Genomic DNA, 17,747 nt, shown 5'->3' with positions numbered 1-17,747 from the left:
TGATGGCTATGGTGTCCCTTGGACAACAAAAAATTGGAAATCTTTTCAGAAGCCAGACGAAGGAAATGAGCACCTGACTATGACGATAATTTCATACTCAAAACAGGATTTGCACTTTGATTTGCGGCTTCTGCTCTACAGAGCCAAGCACTTCCATCCTCATATAACTACAATCTGTACAGCACATCATGGCTCTGAATTTCACAGGCAGGAATTTGTGTGAAGCAACTCATCTCATGGGGTGAGCAGAATCGACAAAGCCCTCTCCTTGTACCAAACTGCAAGAGATTGGTCGGTGTACACTGCAAAATGTTGGTAAAACTACAAAGCCAAAACTTGTCTGGACGAAAATTGGATGTCACCAATGGCAACAGCATAGGCCAAACTCAGCAGTGGCAAGAGTTCGAAGACTGAAATCATAGCTTGTTATCAATGACCGAAATCTGCTAGAAATTGAAGCCACAGAAGAATATTATACATCGCCACACAGCAGCTAGAAAGCCTATAAATCTGGTATGTGCATTCGCTAATGCTTCCACCACACAAGAAACGACCAGACCAGCTAGTCTGAGTTGAGCCGAGCGTAAGATTCAACGCTCTCCGCGTTGCTCAGGGGTGAGGCCGCCTGCCCCACAATTGGGGCACTTCACGAGGCCGAATCCCTGGCAATCGAAGCACTTCCAACGCTCAAACATGTTGCCGTTCTTCTTGTTCTTCCCAGTCCCTTTGCAACCCTGACATTCCACGCCCCCTTTCCCTTTGCACTTACCGCACCCTTTCCCTGCCGCCTTGCCCTGCCCCGACCCTCCTCCTCCAGTTCCAATTCCAAAGAATGCCTCCACTCTGCACGTCTGCGCCCGGCCTCGTCCGCCCAGCGCCCTCTGCGCGTGAAAGGTCCCCAAGTCCGTCCGCTCGCACCCTTTCAAGCCGAATCCAACGCGCAGCAACTGCGTCATCCTGTCGGAACAGTGTCAGAAAGAATGCCCACAACGGAATCCTGCAGCAGCCCGTCCTCTCCCTCGAATATGATCAATTCTCCAACACATCACACACACACATACACCACAACACTGGGAAGGGGGAACCGAGGCAGAGCTCAGCTCAGTTCCCCTCTCTCACTCACTCACTTGAGCTGGCCTCCTCCTCCGTTATCCTGTTCCTGCAATCCAGCGTTTGGATATGTATATATTATTCATCCACATCCATCTAAATGGAATTCTGTTCGTTCGTTCGTTCGTTCTCTTGCCCCATTAATTGCACTTGAAGGTTTCTTCTTTTAATTGGACATGGAGAGGAAGGACATTTATTAGTAGTTGATTTCTTAGATCTTGTAGGTATGGATACCTATAAAGACCCCACTAGGATTAAAGTAATTATGAAAATTACATTGCACTAAAGTGTGGCCATTAGTTAGGTAGTTATATGTATTGAGAATGTTTGGAGAGCCACAAGAGTAGTTAGAAGTAATGTGTATAAAAAAAACACACACACTCACACAAGCGGGAGTATATTTATGTGGTTATATCACATATACAAAGAAAAAGGGAGAAGATAAACAATTTCTTCCTACTACATTCAAAACAGTGTAACTACAATATTTATTGTAAACTACAGTAAATATTATAAAGAGTGCTAGCTACATTTAATGCTCTTAATAATATACATATCACAAAGTCTATCTCTAGGAGAAGTAACTCTATTTTTAGGTTAGTCAATATGGACATGTTGCAAAAATTGATAGAGAACTTTTGACTTTCTAGTGATTGTTTATTGTTGTACTATGGTGAATCCTAACATTGATATGCCTATATATACTACAGCAATAGGTTGGAATAAAAGCCTAATTTATAATAGTATATATCTATGTACTCTCCTAATTACTTGTCTTGTCATGTTCCTTGTTTGATTTAAGATTTGGTTGCTATGTTGGGTATTGTTTTCCAAAAGAAAAATATCTTTGACCATCCTACATTTAATATTGGTAGTCGAAGTCATTGAAGTGTTGGATTGTGGTTGCATAGATTTCCAATACTACAAGTGAGCCTTTGAAGTCTAATGTTTTCAATATTGCCTCCAAGATCTAAGGATGATTTTTTATGTATATGGTATTGAGTCCATTCAATTTTTCATCTTTCTTTATTTACTTCTATGAGTTGAACAATGTATAAAAAGTAAGTGGGCAATGAATGGTTGATAACTTGTTTGAGCTCAATGGTTGCAACAAATGCATCAAATTCTTCTTGGATGTCATTTCAAAGGAATTGTATTAAGTGGAGGTTAGAACATTCTATGAAGATGTTGATAGATAGTTGAGGTTGGTATGTGACCATTCTAGTGGGAAGAAAACAAAGTTTCACTTTAGTAGATTTTTTTGGTGAAATATTGATAGTTTGATAAATCTCAATTTTGTTGATATTGAGGTTTTTGGAAGTCAAGCTATTTGTATGGTGCAAAAGGTTTTGTAATACCAAATTCTTATTGTAGGGTATATAATATGGGATTTCAAGTGGTATTGAAATCCATAAGGCTAGCTTCAAGTTGTAAGTTGTTAAAATATGTCCATTCAATAGAAATTCCTAGACATATAATTAAGGCATATTTGACAATTTTTACTTTTAGATTGTTAGAAGTTTGATAGTATCTCTTTCATCTTACTTATTTTTTTTCATATATTAATTGACAGTTTGGCTATAAGTGTGAGCCAATGCATAGCTAAAATCTTTTCAATAATTTATAGATGCTATATTCTTTAGAAGAATTATTAATATTCTATGGTGTTGCATCTATAGAATTTGAGGTAGTGAATCTCACATACTGCTTGATTGTCTTATTAGGCTAAGACAGTAGCTTGATTTTCTTCTGTATGCAAAGAAATTATCTCCATTTATCCTATTAATATTGATTTATTTTCAATCAATAAGAATCTATAGAAGATGAAGGATTGAAAGTGCATCAAATAACCATATTATGTATTGAGTCTCTATAAAGAAGTTGGATTATATAATAAAATCTTTTCCTTTATAAAGAATGTGAAGATTATGCAAACTTGCTCAATATCCCTATGAGAGATCTTAGTAGCTTTGCTTGAAGATTGAATAAGCTCTTTAAAAAGATGGATGTGATATTGATGGAATTGCCATCCTCTTCAATATTGTCATAAGATATATTAGAATATATATGTAGAGCCTTTTGTTTTGAAAGTAATCCATTCATTAGATTTTGGAGAGAAGATACTAGTCAAGTTTTATAGAATACTCACAAGTAATTTAATTTGTTGAATGTAGATATTTTTAGATTTTATGGTGTATCAAAGTTAGGTGATTTATATCTATTATTAGTTGATAATATTCTATATATCTTTAATATAGAATATATTATTTTTATTTTGTATATAAAATTAGAATGCATAGTGGATATATAGTTCTAATACTACTTGTATCATGATGAAAAAATTGTTGAATAGTAGTTGTTGCAAAATCTCTTTCTAATATATGGGTTGGTTTTTTTCAACCTGCTTTGGGATTGGATCCATGTATTGAAGACAACTTTCTACAATTAGAAGTTATATTTTGATGGCCTCTTGGCTTTTATGATCTAATATAAATAAATTTGTCACTTTCTTATTTCAACTATCTTGCTTTGTAAAATACAATGTTAGAATTTTTTTTTCAAAGATTCATTTCTTGATTGTAAGTCTTTGATTACTAGTTTTGATAAGAGAATAATGATTTGTATGGAAGAGTTAAATAATTTTACCTTGCAATAGATGATGGATTGTATAATTGTTGTCAAAGTAATTGTTTTTCAAGTTGTAATGCATGTCTATATATCTTATGCATAGTTGTATACAAATATGTGAGTTTGCTTAAAAGTAACACCTATAATATATATTGATGAGTATAAGTATGAAATAAAGGTGAATAATACTTAGTTTGCTATTAATATGAGACCTATAAGTGATATATATTGAGGATTCTAAGTAGTGAGTCCCTTTGTAAGCATGAAGAGGATTTTGTTATTATTTTTTTTAAAAACTATCTAGAATCCAATAAAAAAATTAATGTACGATATTATATAGTTTTTTTTGAGCTACTTAATGTCAAAGTTACAGTGCCATGTCTAGTAGCGCAATGTTTAAGAGGACCAAATTCCTACCATCTTTTGGCAATTGACTTTTGCTACCAACATAGTGTAAAAAATCTCAATAGTATCTATAGTTTGGTCTAGATTGTCTTCGCTCTTGTTTAAATAGAGAGCAAAATCATCCACAAATATAATATTTATCATGGTTGTTTGATCCAAGAGTATAAGGCATTTGCTTCCTTATTGTATACTATTTAGTATGTGCCCAAGTACATCCATTGTGAGAAAGTAGATATAGGTAACCAATGAGTCTCCTTATTTGATTAATTATTCCAATTGAAAGGAGAAGTATGGATTTTCATTTAGGTTGCCTACAAAAGAAGCTTTTATATACACTGTCATAATAAATACTACCTAATCTTAACTAAATTCCATGCAAATCATTATTTCTTTAAAAAATGGCCAATTCATCCAATCATAGGCCTTTTCAAAGTTAATTAGAAAGAAGATAAGCTCTTGATTGCTACTTTTGGCCTAAGACATAGCCTTGAAGATAGTAAATATATTGTCAAATATTGAGCATTTAAAGACAAAAATAATATACAACTTCTGAATCTAAGATGGGAGGTATTCATGCATCTTAATAGCTAAGAGCTTAATATAGATCTTATAAATATAATCCAAGAAGGATATATGTATAAAATTAATAATAAATGAGATGTCTCCTAATTTTAGAATTAATACTATTTTATTCATATTTAATCTTCGACATCAGTGGTAGAAGTTTAAAACTTTTTGGTAGAATTTTAAATGATTTATTGAGGTTTTTGTAAGTAGCTTGTGGTAAAATTCGGCCAATATTTTGTCAAGTTATATAGTACGACCAATTGAAGTACTTTGAATGACTTATTGTACTTCTAGGAAGTAAGATAGTTAAAAAAGCTTAATATTTTATATTTCTTTTATTAAACATGATATACTATAAAAGCATTCTCAATTTTTATAATGGTTTGTTTCAATTTTTTGGTCAAGAAAATATAAAGATGATTATTATCTACAAAGGCTTCTATATCTTACAGATCTAAAAATATATACATATTGCCTGAAAATTCTTTGAATAGAATTAGCTTTCATTATCTATTGTGATAATCAAATAATTCTTAACTATAGTAGTTTCGTACTTGGATCCATTTGTATAACTTATTTTCATATTTGAGGTCTATCTTGGCTTTTCAAAAAAATATAGTAAGTTTGTTTGGACTTTATTGAGTTATTTTAGAGCTTAGCTATTGTTTCAATCGTCCAACAATATCATTTTGGCATTGTATACATTTCAAAATTGATTCTCAAAGTTGTTGCTCCATTTTTTTTTTTCATTTCTTTGTATACATGTCATTGATTACTTTGATGGCTTTGACTACAATGGCAATTTTAGTATTCCAATTGCGGTCCAAATTGTTGGCAATGGCTTATATCCATGCATATAGTAACAATGCTCTATCTTGTAGTATTTCAAGATAATATGTATTAAATTGGAAGTTATGTATTAAAGAAGGTCAATTTGGGTGGATTTTACAAAGTTGGATGCATGATCTAAGATATGAGTAATTATATACCAGAGTCTTGTGAAATTTCTAAATTATCGAATTTTAGTAAATAATTGTATTATATTGATCTGGATACAAACTATATTGGAGACTTGTCTTCTATTATTTTGTTTGAATTTTTTGGAGCTTGCCTTCATAAAGAAGTCATTGTAGAAGTAGTCGAATACTTTGAGGTATAGAATAAGATCATTCCATGCAATTATTTTATTTTGGCCTCTATTAGTTGTTGTTGTTGTTGTTGTTGTTGTTGTTTTTTTTTTTTTTTTTTTTTTTTTTTATCTTTTTTTATTTTATACAATTAAAATTACCAAAAAGGATATAATATGCTTAAAAAAATAACCTTTTGATATATTTTTAGAATTTAGTTTTATTACTAATATTGTTATAGTCATATATATTAATGACATCAATTTTGAGTAGCTTGGAAATTAAAAGATGACAAATTAAATGTAATTATGTTCAATTATTCCATGATTATAGAATTATGTAGCAAATTTTTTAAAGAGTAGTATGCCAATTCTTCTTATAAATATACTATGAGCTGCAAACTATTAAGCTTTACTCCAAAGCATAGTTCATTTGGAAAAATTCATACTACATGTGTTTTTTTTGGCATTCTATAAGTAAAAGTTTATATTCTTACAAGAGTAGTATATTAGGCCTAGTAGTTATTCTTGCAATGAATTTCTTAATCTTGCATTGTTTTAAGATGATAGCTTGTTCATAGCTCAAATCTTAAACATTCAAAGATGTAATAATGATGAGTTCCATCATACTCTTAAGCTTACTTCAAAAGAGTGAGTGCTCTTTTTTTTCTATGACTTGATTTTGGTTATTTGATTGTATGTTAATTTTTAAGATAGTCATCGAGATTATGAAGTCAAATGAGAGGTCTTGAGGAGGATGTATGCCAAAGCAAAAATATATGCTATAGTTTTTTTTATTTATTTTTTATTTTTCATGCTTTACTCTGAATGAGTGGAGATGAAAGATTCTGGTATTCAATATGTTTGAAGATAGTATACTAGTAGTAGTTGTGATTTGTCTTCAATAAAAATTTTGCATTGTTATATTTAATGAAGACAACTATTATGTACAATATAATTATTCTTACAAATTAAAGCTATTCATAAATCTAATATACAATATCCCATTTTTGTATTATGTTCTTATGTTTTCTTTTCAATATGATCTTAAATTAGAGATATAACATGGTTTTGTTTACTAGATAAGTACATGCATCTTCTTGATTTTAGGTTTTCTTATTCAAAGGTTGTATTAAGTAGAATGAAATTGGTGGATTCATTTATAAATAAATAATAGAATTACATATTAATTGTCTAAGTTCTTATTGATTAGAATTAATACTATTTTTTCTAAAAATTAGTTATTTTGAAATTACAGTCTTTATTTAAAGGCTATTCGGAATGAATTGTAGATGTGTGTTGTGATGTATCCAATTGCTTCTTTTTGTAGTGAAGTCATTATATTGTCCTACATATTTTGTTTAATAGATTGCCACACAAAGCTTGAGGTTGTTGGTCTTGTTGTTGAATGTGATCTATGCAATTATAAGCCAAGAACATATTGTATAATTTGGTAGTTGAATCTTGAGTTGCTATTGAGAAGAATAGAGTCTTAGATTGCATTTGTTGGTATATTTTAGTTATTTTTTTATAGGCAATGTAATCTCTTGTATTTCTAAAAATAGAATTATAGTCCACATTATTGTAATTACAAAAAAAATATTATTTACATTGTGTAATAAATTTTTTGTATGATAATTTAGGTTTTTATTTAAAAGTCTTTTTTTGTTGATTTGAAAGATTTTGATTGATTTGAATAATATAGATATGTTTTTTGTGAATATCCACACCTATAGTCTGAAAATTTTGGAGCAATAAAATTCACCATTGTTGATCATCAAGATATCAAAGATTTATAAGAAAATATATTGTAGTTTTTTTTTTTTTTTTTTTTTTTTTTTTTTTTTTTTTTTCTCTCTTTTCTTTTATTACATATAGGAGTTCCAAGATTTGTATCCATAGCACTATTTTCATTTTTTTGTCAGATGGTATGAGATTCAATTTGTAGTATGGCATCTATGGATAGAAGCAAATTTCTTTGTTGTCCACCTTAAAGCTATATCTAGCTAGGATTTGTTTCATGCCTTTGATATGATTAAATTAGAATTTGATGTAATTGTTTTTGTGCATGGTTAAACATTTGAATAATGGTAAAATTTAATTTTATTCCATTTAATTAATTATTTTATCTATAAATTAAGATTCCTAATTAATTCTAAAATCATAAAATTTCCTAACTATTTTAACTTTTGTTGATGTTTAGATTTAAGTTCATTTGAAATTGTGAGCTTAATTGGTTTGGATGTTTCCAATATAAAATATTGTGTACAATGAATTGTCTCTATATATTAGAAAAATATTGATGAGTTCTACATGTTTGGTTTTGAAGCTTTTAAAGAATCATTCTAGTAATTTATATAAAATTAAAGGAAATTTAAAGAGATTTTTTTTTGATGAGTGTAGCAACATCATTTTTTTTGTTAATTGATGTTTAAGACCAAGAGAGCTATATTATTAAATTATTTCTTTTGTTTTTTACCTTCTACTATGTACTTATGTTTGGTGGAGTTGGAAGATGTACTAATTTGATTTTCTTCGATCTAAAAATGGTTCCAATGCTGTACTAGGCATGTTTGTAGGTTGAATTTGAATCTTTGTGTATCTTAGATTTATAGTATCAAGGTCGCCATGTGATTTTGTTGGCACAATGCTCCCTTCAACATTGATGATTTGAAGTAGTGTCCATATACTTGTTGCATCGTCACCAATTAGTTGAAAATTTATCTAGTGGCCAAAGATCTTGACTCTTCTCTTCAATGCTTGTGTTGATCTTCTTTTCCATTGAGATGAATTTGTGTTCTTCAAGTTTTGGTTCTCATTGGTACTTGATGTGAGTTAGGAGTTTTTTTCTTCTAATTGGAATTTCTTTATCTGATATTTTTATGAGTGGCTATATAAGTGGTATTTGGATATATTTGAATTTACTCTAGTTATTGAATATTCTACACTACAACTTTCTTGTCGTGCATCAAATTCTTAGACAATGCCATTATCACTACTATTTGTGCTTTAAATCTACCAACTACCATGTTATAGTCTTTATTTGTCTAAATTAAACAAAATTTAGTGCATTATATTTTCTTAAAGATGTAGAATGTTAAATTAGCAATCATGTTATGGAAATCAAAAGAATCAATCACTATAAAGTATTCTTAAATAAATGGATTTAATGCATTTGCATCTTTTGTCTTTCTTGAATTCAATTTATAATAGAGGGTGCTATCTTTGTAGATATGGATACTACTAAAGACCATCTATTTGTGATGTCAACCTGCTCTTAGGAACAAACTTGTATATGTAAAAAAGTTTCAAATGTTTTCATGAAAAAGAATTTGTGAGTATAGTTTAACAAATATTCTTTCAAAAGACCAATTACTCCTTGTATATGGGATTTTTTTTGTATATTATATAAAATAACATAGCAGTCTTTTTAAATATTTTTATTATTTTAGATGGTTAAAAAAATTATATTTTTTTTTATAAATTCCAATGTTCTTAAGACATTACAAAATAAAGTTGAAAGTGTGAAAGTAAATACAATATAAAAATAGTTCTTCGTTTATAATATTTCTTTGCAACCATTATAGAAGAATGCATAGGTATTATTGATGTCTAAAAAAAGTAATTTATTTATTTATTTATTTTTATTTGATAAGATGTTTGTTGATATATTCTTAAGATGAGACTTTTATGATATATTTTTAGAAGAAATAACATGTTTTGCAAAATATTGTAAGGTGGTCTAAAGTGTAATTCAATTTTTTTTAATGGATTAATTATATAATGGTAAAAAATGTTTAAGTCTAATATTTTTATTTTTTTTCTAAAATATACTATAAAAATCTATATATTGTTTTAAGAAGTTATTATAAGCTTCACCAAAGAAGAGTTAGGTGTTTAATAAAAGATTAACAAATCTCTATTTTTTGTAGTTTGGAAAAATATTCTTTCTTTAATAAATAAAGGTTTTATTTTTCTAAGCATAAGAATTAATATACATTTTTAGTTTTTAAGGTAATTCCAAAGAAAAATTACTACTATAAGATCTCTAGTTTGTTTTAAGATTATATGTTTTTAAGGAATTAGTTTTATTCTATAGAATTGAAAGTTTGAAAGATTGTTTAAAATATTAAATAAAAGAATATTTATTTTAATTTTTCTAATCATGTAAAACTAAAAAAATTATGGAATTCAGAAATTTTAAAATTAATTCATCAATTGATTATTTATTTGAAACATTAGAAATCCATTATCTCCATGCCAGGTGTTTTCTTCAAGAAGAGTTGAACATTTCATAGCTAAGATTTGAACCACCAACCTATTCACATTTATAAAGATCATTGTAGCCCAAAAGTTAAAAACAACTTTAGAGAACAAGTTTAGAGAACAAGTCTTTAGATAATTCCATGTAGAATTGTCCAGACAGATGCACACAATTGAAGTTATTATCAATCATGTCAAATTATTATTATTATTATTATTGAATGTGAGTTACTTGGTGGCATTGGAGGAACAAGAGGGGTAATAGAGGGGAAATTAGGGCTTGGGGGGGGGGGGGGGGGGGGAGGGGTTGTGTATCTGAGGCGCGATGTGCGTACGAGATGGAGCAGAAGAGGATGACGATGATGATGTCGCATTGCTGCAGATGCTGCACCGCAGAGAGACGAAACCTCGAGCAATGCTGCTGCTGCTGTCCCACGCTCTTCCTTCCTTCGCACAGCAGGACACGAGAGAGAGAGAGGGAGAGAGCTTCAAATCCAGCATTAAGGTGACCAGCAGTGCCGAGTAAAGCGTATTGCCGAGACATTAGAGGAATTCCTTCCACGTCGACAAGCATCGGCTTCTGTAAGATGCGACATGCCGGGACCGAGGCGTAGTTCCGTGATTACTTCTGGTGCTTTTGGCCGGAAGTTGCTTTTTTTTGTGGATTTCCATGGGCTGTGATAATTCCCCTAGTGCTTCTCCGACCCGATTTGTGAGAACTGTGCATGACGTCGTGTTGTAGTCGGAGAGGTGTACTGTTTGTAAAATTATGGAGAGAGAGAGAGATAGAGAGAGAGCGAGAGAGAGAGAGAGAGAGAGGGATTTCCTTTGTCTCGAGCACACTGTGGTGATTCTGGCTTGATCGTACAGTAACCTCTTGTTTAGTCACTTTCTAGTTAACAATCGAGCGTATTTTTGTGATGAGTGCACGTTAGTCAAGATGCAGACAGTGCTCGTGGCATTACAGCATCGTCAGGCGCTCTGCCTTCGTTTGTCGTTTCACCAGCTTAGCCAACCTGCGTGTTGCATTGCTAGTCGCAGCGGCGGGTGCGTGAGTAACTCGCTCGCGAGAGCTCTATCTTCATTTTCTGGTAATCAATTTGTTTCTTTCGTCTATCGCGAGTCCCTGATTTTGCCATGTCTGAGCAGGGTTAGTTTCTTAGAGCTCTCAGGGTTCCTTTCTTGGACGGTCCTCGAAGTTTGGGAGCTATCTGAAGGTTCCCGACTGTGGCGCTGTGTAATTGAGGTTCCAATGTCGCTTACGTTCACCTGCGCTGGCATGTACAGTATTCATAGCTAAATTTTATTGTGGCCCGCACCAGTCTGCGCGCTGTACAGCATGGGATACAATTAGCGTTTGTTCTCTCTAACGATTGTAGTAATAAACGTCGTGTTATTGAGTCGTAGCCCGTGTCTGGAAAATCTGCTGTGTGCTGATGCACCAATTAGAAGTACTTGTGACGGGCCTTCGTAGCTGAAGACGAGCGAACAGCAAGCTGCTTGGGTTGTCTTGTATCCTGTAGGATTGCATTCGTTATTTTGGGACTTTCAGTTGCAGAATAGCGTTGATATTGTCCCAACCTCTGTATTTTAAGACAAGATAGGCCCAGATGGTTTCAGGTGTGCATCAAAACTTTGAGTCCCTGCTCTTTAAGTCTTAAAATGATGATTGCGTTTGGGCTTGAGATTTTCAACACCCGGGAAAACAGATATTGATCGCCACTGTTTGCGAACTCCTGGAGTTGAAAGCTCTCATTAGACATGTAGCTATCCTTTTGCTAGTGGCAACCTTGTCTTCAAAGCTAACGTCTCTGGCCAATTTTCTGCTGTTCTTAAAATTGCAGTTCGAGTTGTTCTTTTTCAGTGGTTCAAGTTACAGATTTCTTTGCAGAATGTTCTGACCGTGACGTTTAGCCGAGTGTGATCAGCGCATGGCTGCGTTCTTACTATCACGATTCTTTCATACTCTATTCCTAATTGATACTTTGCGTAAGGTGTTCACTGAACAAAGTAGTCGTTTCTCCATTCCTCACCGGTGCTGAATCGTCCGTTTCATTTCCTGAGGGCCTTTTTCTGTAGTAATATTGTGCTGTGGCGTTTTTGTGTCAGCACACATAAACGAAGGCATGGAGGTATTGAAGTTGGAAAAGAAGCTTGATTCTTCCCAATCTCAAAATGCCATAGCAATATCTGCTGGGCAAAAGAACTACAGCTATGGACACTTGCTACAATCAGCGTTTCAGATCTCAAAGATGATGCATCATGGGGAAGGCGTTAAATCAACTAAATCAAATGGAACAGTCGTCGGTAGTGAGGTACAAGAACTCTGAAGAATTATAGCTGCTTCCAATTGTCAAGATCGTTAAATGTTACAATTTGTTTAGTTGTCTAGAAGTTCGTCGGACATTTAGATGCAGGCGATCGTCTTGAAGTCGTGTATTGAGATTGATAAAAATCTTAAATTTAGCCAATTTCAACCGGCACATTGTTCTTCTGTCCTTAATATCCGCACAAAAATTATGGTGCTTCTAAATGCTTGACATACATAGTGTGGAAATTACTCAACTTTCTACCGTAACCTGGTCCTTTATGTTGACATTGAAATAAATATTAGGTTGCACTAATAACCGATGCATTACTTTCTGATTCGGTTTCTTGAGCTATCAAATTTTGGTCGCTATGGTGCGCATTCTAGAAGTACGCAATTACATTTGTTGACACGCATGTTCCATGTGACCTTCAGGATTTGATAAGATTACGTGGGACGCGAGTGGGCATTATGGCGAAGCCGTCTGCGGAATTCGTTGCCAGCATGTGGGCAGTTTGGTTGAATGGAGCCGTTGCAGTTCCTTTGGCTCTTAGCTATCCCGAGGCGGAACTTGTCTACATTTTAACTGACGCGGTGTGACGACTGTGTACAAATTTGACGATATGATGCTTGACAGTCATTGTAATGGTGTTAGATTGCTTGAACTAGTTCTTCAAGCCCTTTGTCTTGTGCTGGGACATTTCAATTCACCATCATATTACCTCACTGACTGTCATGAGTGAATATATGCTGTTTTGTATGCCCATCTGCTCACGGCCTAAATTTTTTAACCATTCGCTTATTGCAATTTTTGTACAAGTGCTTACAGTCTCCTGTTTACCAAGATTCAATATTGCAAATCAATGTGTTTGAAAAAGTTACTCAATAATACGAATTGTGTCGAAATATGCATCTATCGCCTTCGGACTACTGTTGAAGGCTGTCTCTGCTTGATGCATTTTTTAGCAGTTAGTATTGATGCTAATTAGGTGTTGTCTCGCAGGACGTTTCTGCTGTTGCGTCCACTGAAGAGTTTCGAGATCAGTTGGAAGGAGTGGCTAAGAAGTGCTCTGCAGACTATCTTGTTCTTCCAGAAGTGTCCTGTGTTGGAGATACTTCCCAGCAGGAAAATCTAACATTCGAGGATATGTTAGCAGAAATTGATAAGGCCTCGTCCGAACTTGAAGGTATATAACTTCTGCTATGTTTTCGGCATGAGGTAATTTTACTGAACAGTAAGACATTTCCTACAGCGAACTTGTGACCTGTATTTGAAAAAGATTCACTTTTATTATGAACCGTGATTATTGTAGGTGCTAACCCAGCTCTGATTATCTATACAAGTGGAACTACTGGAAAACCAAAGGGTGTTGTTCATACTCACGCCAGCATAGGAGCTCAGGTAGGTCAAAATGCTGTCCAGAAGTACGTGCCATTTATGTAGCCTGTAGATGTTTGTTACAATATGTGCTTTCTTTTCAAAGTTTCGAAATACAATGACTGAAAGTATCCTATGCACTGTTTTCAGGTCCGCATGTTGGCAGAGGCTTGGGAGTACACTAATTCGGATCGATTCCTTCATTGCCTACCCTTGCATCATATCCTCTAGACCGTGAATCTTGCGCATTCAAAGTTCAACCGCTGATATACTTGTTACTACAGTCTTTAGCAGCTATTATGATTCTCCTTGACTTCAAATAGAGTTCACATGTGCATGGGGTTTTCAATGCGTTGCTTGCACCACTTTTCGTGGGAGCCTCGGTACAAACCTCTTACACACTTCTCTCAGACATTTCCCTTTTGGATCATTTTGGATCATTTTAGATCGAGTTCACTTAAGATGGATCTTTGTACAAAAAGAATATTTAATCAGTATTTTTTACCACAAAGATCGAACCTTTTCTTACTTTGAGATTGTGGACATTGTGAAGGTGGAATTCCTGCCCAAGTTCAGTGTTAGTGGAATTTGGAATCGATGGAAAGATTCATATCCGAGGGAAGGTGTGAGAGGTCATCTTTCAACAACAGTTTTCACTGGGGTATGCTTTCATGCTATCTGATGTAAAATACTTATTCTATGGAAGGTGTTTGACAAGAGTTCACATCTTTCTCGTGTTCCGACAGCCCAAACTTCTGGGGAGCTTCGGATGGAATGTGAGTCCAGTGACTCCCATGCACACTGCTGCGTTAGCAAACGTATTCTGCTCGGTTAGCTTATCCTGCTTCTCGTGTTTACAGGTTCCAACTATGTACACGCGGTTACTGCAAGGATATGATGCGATGGATGCCGATTCTCAGAAAGCATGTTCTTACGCAGCCAGACAACTCCGCCTGATGGTGATCACGGACCTAATTGCTCCTCTATTAACATCGTCATGTCTGGCAAACGTTATTGGTATGTAATAGAGTTGTTTGGTTGAGTTATTGCTAACATTTTCGTTGTGATGTATGCAGATGTGTGGGTCATCAGCACTACCAGAACCAATCATGGAAAAGTGGGAGAGAGTGACTGGCCATCGCCTTCTGGAGAGATATGGGATGACTGAGGTATGCGACTTAACATTATCGTAATGAGGTCGATGTTCACTCTTAGCTGTCCCTGTTTAGTACGTTCCATTTGGTCATGGAAAAGTTTTTATCAAGCTATCATGCACAATGGTTCCTAAGCTCATCGTAACGACAGAGGATTCTAGATTTGTGACGGCTAAGACCAACTAGTAAATCTCACTATTAACTCGTTCCATGTTTGCAGTTCGTTATGGCCCTGTCCAACCCTTTGAATGGGGAACGAAGGGCAGGTTTTGTAGGAATGCCTCTTCCAGGGGTACAGGTACCTCTTTTCTTACTGAGCCTCCGAATTGGGATGTAGAAAGAAGTATATGATTTAAGAAAAAATCTCATTACGTCTCTAACGACAGTTGTCAGGTCATGGGATAATTGTGTCGAGTTAAGGAGCGTACATAAATATCTAATTTCAGTGTTGCATTCGCAGATGCTGATTGCGGAAGAGGGACGCGAAGAGGCAGATGTCGGAGAACTCTGCATCAAAAGCCCTGCCATGTTCCAAGAGTATTGGCGAAAGCCAAAGGTATTAAACAACTTTGATTTCTTAGTATTTGTTGTGTTCGTTGTTATGCTCCTATTGCTTCTTCTGTGTAAGGACATATTCGTATCTGCTTACTACACTTTTTATTTTTATTTTTAAATGAAGCAAAGTTTAGCATGCTTGTATATGCTGTCATAAGCAAATAAGTTTCTTTTCTGAAAACCATCGTATAGGCCTAAAAGTATGACATAATTTCTCCAGGTGACTAGTGAATCTTTCAGAGAGGATGGCTACTTTAGAACGGGTGATACCGTAACTGTTGTGGATGGTTATGTCAAGATTCTGGGAAGTACGTATGCAAATCCTAACTACGCTTTTAGTATCTCATAGCTAATCATATTGTGGATTTAAATTGTAATTCTTTTATACGATGCTTGTTCCTCGAATCAATTACGGAAAACACCCGCCTTCCTGACTTCATTTGATGTGTGTATTGCGGTCTCATGGAAGTGCTTATCTAGCATCATGACTTTTTCCTTCTTGATACAGGGACTAGTGTTGACATTGTTAAATCTGGGGGCTACAAGCTGTCTGCTCTTGAGATAGAGGCCGTTCTCCTGCAGGTATGAGCACTCTTATGTTGGTCCTGGGTTGGATGAGGACATTGTTTTTGTAACCAAGAGTGTTGAGACCTACTGTGCGTTGAAATTTTTGGCACATTGTCGTGTCCTCCCAAAATACTCTGTTGCAACGATATTCTATCTGAGGTGGACAAGTTGTTACCTTTGGAGCAGCATCCAGCTATTTCGGAGTGTGCAGTCATAGGTGTACCGGATAAAACCTACGGTGAAGTAATGACTGCAATAGTGGTAATTCATGAAAATGTGGCTGCTGAAGCATCTGCAAAGTCAGAGCCAGCTCTAACCTTGGACGCTTTTACGCCTTGGGCACGAGAAAGAATGGCCCCTTACAAGGTAGCGAAACTTTCTTGATATCACTGTATTCTATAATGTGATTTTAGCTGCGTAGGGCATGTGCTTCCAGTTCGTAATGTATGGTTGCTTAGCATGCGCTAATGAACGAAAATATTGTAATATCGAATATTCTCACTGGAAGCCATGCATATACAGATTCCATCACAACTTTTAGTGTGGGACGCGTTGCCTCTTAATGCCATGGGAAAGGTACGCCCTTCCATTTATTATGCGCTTATTCTGTTTGAATTAATGACAGTGTTTGCATGTTACGAGTTCGCAAGGTCAACTATTACCCTGTACACTGACTTCTCATAATTATTTGCTTTATGTTGTTCAAGTGTTGAACATCTGGTGAGTCATAGAAATCACTCCTACTCATGGGATCATCTGTGGGTTTTTTTTACAATACTTGCTTACAGGATGATGATTCCTTAATTTTAACTGTATTGTTGACGCTGATTTCTGTTATCTGGCAGGTGAACAAGAAGGAGTTGAAGGCTACTCTACTGAAGAACGCTGCTAATTAGTTAAAAATACTGCCGTGTTTGTGGAGTGGTACACAAACTATGGTTTATTCATCAGAGCAAACTACAGCTGTCCACATGTGTAGCAGTTTCTGTGTGATTATAGTATGTTCGAATTATACTTGTTGACCAGGGTGGCATTTATCAGTATTGTAATTGATTCACATTATCATCCAAGGCCTTCATTTATAAAGACAGCATCTTAATTCGTTTCTTTCAAATGTCAGGCATTCTGCTTTGTTGATACCTGGACTAGAGAATCCTCGATATCTCATACTATTATGAACGCCGGATAGGTATTTCAGGTTGATTGTAATTCTTACAAGGATTTAAGATGATGGACTAAACGATCTGTGAGCAGAGGCCACGGCTCTCGAATCACTTCAGCTGGAGAAGTAGTCACTCAAACCGTTGTCAATTATCGTTGTCCCTTCAGCTGTTGCATTTGCATTTGATTCACAAGCTAACTGCTGATCAAGACCATTTTCATTCATTTTATAAACCATTGGTTTAGCAATTGCGCCTTTGGACTCTCATGGAATTGGATAACAGCCTTCTTAACATCCGATTTTTTGGTTGGAGCTTGGAGTCATTTAGTTCTACAAAGGGGACTGTAGAACTAGATGATTTGATATAATTGTCAAATGTACATCCGTCTCATTAATGAGTAGCACGGTTCAGTATTCTTCTACATCAATCGGTTAATTTATCATTAACAGGTTCACAAAAGATTACTTTAAGTTAAAATCTTTGGTTTGTTTAAAAAGAATATAAGGATAAATAATAATAAGTT

General features: G+C 34.5%; 2 protein-coding genes across 5 annotated transcripts; one reads left to right on the top strand and one right to left on the bottom strand.

The window, feature by feature from the left end:
- Positions 1 to 251: 251 nt before the first annotated feature.
- Positions 252 to 1,151, bottom strand: LOC112295847 (uncharacterized). Its single transcript, XM_024547850.3, has one exon. It carries the CDS (start codon positions 954 to 956, stop codon positions 591 to 593), a length of 366 nt encoding a protein of 121 aa, XP_024403618.1. The 5' UTR covers positions 957 to 1,151; the 3' UTR covers positions 252 to 590.
- A 9,323-nt stretch (positions 1,152 to 10,474) lies between these two features.
- LOC112296160 (putative CoA ligase CCL8) lies at positions 10,475 to 17,175 on the top strand. 4 transcript variants are annotated; one of them, XM_090244942.1, is made up of 17 exons: positions 10,475 to 10,681; positions 12,209 to 12,414; positions 12,843 to 13,001; positions 13,411 to 13,594; positions 13,721 to 13,809; positions 13,936 to 14,007; positions 14,118 to 14,168; positions 14,339 to 14,446; positions 14,646 to 14,744; positions 14,862 to 14,954; positions 15,160 to 15,237; positions 15,400 to 15,495; positions 15,715 to 15,802; positions 16,003 to 16,076; positions 16,248 to 16,427; positions 16,584 to 16,637; positions 16,907 to 17,175. In XM_090244942.1, exons 2-17 carry the CDS (start codon positions 12,226 to 12,228, stop codon positions 16,955 to 16,957), a joined length of 1,665 nt encoding a protein of 554 aa, XP_090101068.1. In that variant the 5' UTR covers positions 10,475 to 10,681; positions 12,209 to 12,225; the 3' UTR covers positions 16,958 to 17,175. The 4 variants fall into 4 exon arrangements, with proteins under 4 accessions (XP_090101068.1, XP_073397028.1, XP_073397025.1 ...); XM_073540927.2 differs by having other exon boundaries at positions 10,479 to 10,604; XM_073540924.2 differs by having other exon boundaries at positions 10,524 to 11,190.
- The last annotated feature ends 572 nt before the right edge of the window (positions 17,176 to 17,747 follow it).

This window comes from Physcomitrium patens, chromosome 19, assembly GCF_059467195.1.
Source record: "Physcomitrium patens ecotype Gransden chromosome 19, ASM5946719v1, whole genome shotgun sequence".
NCBI lineage: Eukaryota > Viridiplantae > Streptophyta > Bryopsida > Funariales > Funariaceae > Physcomitrium > Physcomitrium patens.
Note: the sequence above shows the minus strand (reverse complement) of the source record. Positions and strands in the feature narration are given on the sequence as shown.

Coding starts and splice junctions, on each gene's coding strand:
- LOC112295847 (XM_024547850.3), bottom strand. CDS start 956: ATGACGCAGTTGCTGCGCGTTGGATTCGGCTTGAAAGGGTGCGAGCGG.
- LOC112296160 (XM_073540924.2), top strand. CDS start 11,040: ATGCAGACAGTGCTCGTGGCATTACAGCATCGTCAGGCGCTCTGCCTT. Junction 15,496..15,714: donor AGTATTGGCGAAAGCCAAAG/GTATTAAACAAC, acceptor TAATTTCTCCAG/GTGACTAGTGAATCTTTCAG. Junction 16,638..16,906: donor CTCTTAATGCCATGGGAAAG/GTACGCCCTTCC, acceptor GTTATCTGGCAG/GTGAACAAGAAGGAGTTGAA.